Below are 4,699 nucleotides of genomic sequence, written 5' to 3'. Positions count from 1 at the left end.
CAGAATTACAATCATTTATTTCTTTTTAATGTCTCTTACTGGTTTGTTTTCAGGGAACTCTAATCGTTTAAAACACGTTTCAGAGCGAGTCACATTCTTCGGACAGCGTTTTGCTATACAGCTTTACTAATATGCTCTGCATCAACAATGTTGTAAAGAAAACTGCCGTTTACAAAAAAACATAATGCGACACAAAGAATGTGCTGGGATGTAGAGCATGTCCACGATGGGTGACATTAGTGATATGAGGACGGATAAGGTTAGGTAGGCTACATAACTGATAGACTGGGAAGAAAAACGATACCGCTCAAATAGGTAGTTATATTGAAATGAAAATACACCTATAGTTGGGGCCTCAATATCATCTCCCAACATATGTTTAACTCCCTGCGAAGTAATACAGCTTCTTCATCAATGGGATCGTCGACACAAGGAAATGTCATGTTTGGAACAAAACCGTTTTATAGTCTGACTAACATGGTTAATAAACCAACACTGTTTTGTTATTCATGCAGATAACAAAAATTCAGAGCACATATTCAAATTCTCATTTTTTTCTGGTTGTACCAATTCAACCCATAGTAGTTTATCAAGAGTTTGAAATCCATATTTCTTGGACATGGTGTTATTTTGTGAAACAAAAAAAATATCTCATTTACGGAGGTTAGACACACTCTTCAGACTCTGCTACTGAGACATGTGTAACAAGTGACATTGCAAATGCAGCCTCACTTTTAAACTTGCACACAACGCAGAAAGTTACCGATTCCAGTTTTAAGATATTGAAAAGCAGTTTGTATTCTAGGAACTATCAAGAACATGTGGAAGTATAAATATGCATATGATGAAATTAAAGCGACTCACCCAAGCTTCCCTCCTCAGAGCCATCATCTGACTCCTCCCACATGTCCTCATTAGCTAATAAAGGGTTGTGGGATTCAGAACTCCGATTCTTCAAGGGGAAGTAGTGGCCATTCCCTTGGCTGACGTGTACAGTGCACAAAAGAAGATGGAAGCTAGTTAAGGAACCATGGCCATTACCTCTTTCCAGCCACTGATCCAATCCCTCATTCTACATTTCAGTCATTAGCTCCAACGCTGCTACATGTAAAACAACTCTGTATCCTGCAGTCAACTTTATATTGTTCATATCAACTATCCATATTTATTATTGACTATTTCAATTACATTTCTGTTGTATGGTATTGTTGTTCTCTGGGTCAGTGTTTTAATAGGGTCTACTGCAAACCAAAATTATTTTGTAGAGCAAATTTGAAAAGAACTGCATTACAAACACAAAATAAGCAGCACCACTGAAAAATGAGCAAGAGGAGGAGAACCAGCTTCTTATGCATCTTAACTTGCTGTCTCTTGACAACACACTCACCTTGTGAAAACAGGGATGAACCACAGCCTCCGATCCTCTCCAAATACCTGCTGTAGGTTACTGAGTATGCCGACATTGAAGCCATTTCTGTCTGGTCCACTGACAAAAACTGGAGCTGAAAAGGCCTCTAGAAAAGGAAAAACAATCCGAATAGGTTTTCAATTCTCCACATAATAAGAGAGCAGCTTCATGAGCAGAATCTAAGAGGTTAAATATGTAAATCCTCACCTAAAGTGGATCGGTTCTTGGCCACCAACCAACAGTGGTAGCCAAAGAGGAACATGAGACTGACAAAGAACATGAGCGCCACAAACATGAGGAAGAGGACATGGAACTTTGCGGGCCCATTTGGCAAGTCCCCCTGGGAGAGAGAAACCGGAGAACGAAGAAACTTGAGAGAAAATGGTGGGCAGACTCATGACACTGGGTTTAGTTCTGTTCTTGTGAAATTGCTACAGTGCTGACTATGTTGTGCAACTAAAACGTCTTCATATAACACCATTGATGATGTTGAGCGTGAGTGATCATTTAAACTAATGACACTCACCACCCAGAATTTGAGGAAATACTGAAAGACTGTTGCTGCAATGAATACACAATACAGCATGGAGTAGGAGAGGAAAAGCAGGAAAAACTTGTAGTTGGAAAAGCCCACACAGTTGTTTACCCTAAAAAAAAGAAATGCAGGTGTCAGAGCAAAATGCATGCATACATTCCTCCAAACAGAATTGCAGGCTAAAAATGACTACTCACCAGGGACAGTGATGATCCATCTTCAAGACACATCTTTAAAAGAAAAACACATTTTGTTCCTGCATATCGTTTTAACAGTATGGCAGCTATGTTAAAGCAGTAAACACCTTATAACCGTTATAAAACTGCAACTTTTAATACAACCTTCTTTACATGTCTTCTGACAGCAGTCCGATTTCTTTCGGTAAATTTCTGCTCTGATTGATCATTAGAATATTCTCTCTGACAGATATTGTGCCAACAAAGCAACACCTTCTAATTATCACAACAGTCCAAGGCCAACAAATATCTCCTTGCCAACGGCAATCTCTCTAGATAAATGAATTGAGGAGAAAAGAGTGACTTACGTTTCACAAACCGAGCAGTGGTGACAGCGGTCAGGCTTCAGTACCTGGCAGCGGTCGCAAAACCTGATAGCTAGAGACAACGGGATAGCCAGTTGAATAGCGACATTTGAGCTGAGCTTACCCTTCACTTACTTCCTTAGTCTTAGCCATCAGCACTAATGAAGGAGATGCATTGGCTGATTAATCTGGATGGGGGTGCTCAGGTGCACACACAAAGTTAATGGCACTAGCCTACTTCTGTTCAACGCACACAGCTTATGTGCAAGATGACAGACTGTGGCTAATGTACCTGTGTTGTTACTCCTGTGGTTTTCAGATATGGCAACTATGTTAATAACTCCATATGGAATCATATCATTGCAGAGTAAAAATATAAATGACTTGACAGGACAATTTACCTCCAGATTGAGCTCGACTAAAGATGGGCAGTTTCTTTGCAATTTCAACCAGGATTTGTTTTTGAGCATCTGGCCTCTCTTCCATCTCGTATCTTTGCTTGTCTGAGTATGACAGCTGAAACTAGAGCAACAAGCATGCATCATGATCAACACCCAATTTGTTTTATATTACAGACTTTATATATGGTACAACAAATCAATAACATGATGTTCACGTTTAACAGTTCAGGATACCTTTTTGCATGGTGATGCAGGAGGAGTAAATATGGACTTCCAGTAGGTCCATGAGAACATCACAAAACAAACATGAAATACCAGTAGATAGGCCACTGAAAGCACAAAACATAGGCACAATAGTTTACAAAACAACATACAGTACAATGAACTTAATGTGTAGCGCACACTGCTTGTAGCACACAAATGTGTGGGTAACTCACCTTTTTCCAGTGCGTTGGTGAGCGTAACTGTAAAAACAAGAATATGGCATAAACACAAGCCGGGTAGCAGAGACTAGTAACATTGTAGCTAACTGTTAGCACTAACACTAGTTTGATTATTTAAGAGGAACAGGCTAACACGACTAGCCAGATTTACAGGTTTTAGCTAGGAGGCACAACAATAGCCAGACTTTGTATGAACACAGAGTTAACACTAACCGCTTAGTGGCAATGAGGAATTTAAAAATGATCTGCCTTAAAAGAGCTAAATTTCACATTAACCAAATAAGAGCACACACCCTCAACCACTTCCGCCTACTGTGCTAGCTCTGTCTCTAACGTTAACGTTATTTGTGTCAACACTGCTGTGCGGCAATCTGCGATGTCTACAGTTAAATGGTAAAAAATCACAACAAGCGGACTCAGTTTCTCATACTTACAAAGACATAGCTCAAAGACGTAGGCGTAGTATGACCACAACACTACGGAGGTTATAATAAGAACAGGTATCCAGGAGAAAACCCTTTGACAGCATCTCAAACCTCTGGAGAGAGCCATACTCCATCTGCTAACCTCTGTTCTGATCTGCGCTCGACTACCATTCCTGGGATTTATCCATCAATGATATCGGCGAGCGATTCACCGAACTCCAGGAGCCAGACCAGTGTACTGGCATTTCATTATAAATGATAAATCATTTATTACAGTATTATAGTACTACAACTATTAATGTAATATGTTTACTTTTAAAGTACACTTACTAAGCCTACACAAGGCTAAATTGTAGGAAACCAAGCAGAGCAAACTATGGAAAAATTGTGTTGCATTTATTAGAACAGAAAAAAACTATTTCCCCCATTATCATCCCTGATGTTTTAACTGAACTAAGAAATATAATAAGATGCATTATAACTATCACATTTTCAGACAGTTAAGAGTCTAAATTACACCTTCTTACGGAAGACATTTAGACACACCACCGTAAAAATGAGTAGGCTACAGGTACAGTATATTAAAATGAATGACGGCTGAATTCCATTTAGCTGCTTTAGTTTTAGGGTCCTGCGGGACAAGATAACAAAATAAAGCACACTCAAATCAAGTTTTAAAAGTCAAAAGTTATAACATAAAGGTACATTTGATGCACTAAATGATCTGCATTCTGTTTCCACCAGAATCCACCAGTCAGTGTTAAACCTTTGTCTTAGACATGAAATGGTTTGACGTATAGGAGCATGAACAAACCACAACTCTCACCATTTTGTTTTCTAGTGTTTTCTAGATAGTGGACAGCAGAGAGTTGACAAAGAAATGAGGGAAAAGAGATGGGCGATGACAAGCAAAATAGGTCAGCAGCTGGATCTGAACCAGGGATTG

At 39.3% G+C, this 4,699-nt stretch overlaps 1 protein-coding gene across 2 annotated transcripts in view; it reads right to left on the bottom strand.

Moving 5' to 3' along the window:
- The window catches only part of zdhhc15b (zDHHC palmitoyltransferase 15b), a 5,058-nt gene extending 1,148 nt beyond the window's left edge, over positions 1–3,910 (bottom strand). Inside the window, exons 1-10 of one of the 2 annotated variants that reach the window (XM_078260831.1) lie at positions 3,763–3,910; positions 3,323–3,349; positions 3,120–3,214; positions 2,886–3,006; positions 2,488–2,557; positions 2,141–2,173; positions 1,935–2,055; positions 1,616–1,748; positions 1,388–1,514; positions 865–983 (exon numbers count right to left, since the gene is read on the bottom strand). In XM_078260831.1, coding sequence (XP_078116957.1) covers positions 865–983; positions 1,388–1,514; positions 1,616–1,748; positions 1,935–2,055; positions 2,141–2,173; positions 2,488–2,557; positions 2,886–3,006; positions 3,120–3,214; positions 3,323–3,349; positions 3,763–3,880 — 964 coding nt within the window. In that variant the 5' untranslated portion in view covers positions 3,881–3,910. Of the gene's footprint in view, positions 1–864; positions 984–1,387; positions 1,515–1,615; positions 1,750–1,934; positions 2,056–2,140; positions 2,174–2,487; positions 2,558–2,885; positions 3,007–3,119; positions 3,215–3,322; positions 3,350–3,762 lie in introns of both variants that reach the window. The other variant, XM_078260832.1, reaches the window with a different exon arrangement.
- Positions 3,911–4,699: the final 789 nt, after the last annotated feature.

The sequence above is a fragment of the Sander vitreus genome, chromosome 10 (assembly GCF_031162955.1).
Source record: "Sander vitreus isolate 19-12246 chromosome 10, sanVit1, whole genome shotgun sequence".
Lineage (NCBI taxonomy): Eukaryota > Metazoa > Chordata > Actinopteri > Perciformes > Percidae > Sander > Sander vitreus.
This window is presented reverse-complemented; position numbering and strand designations above follow the sequence as displayed.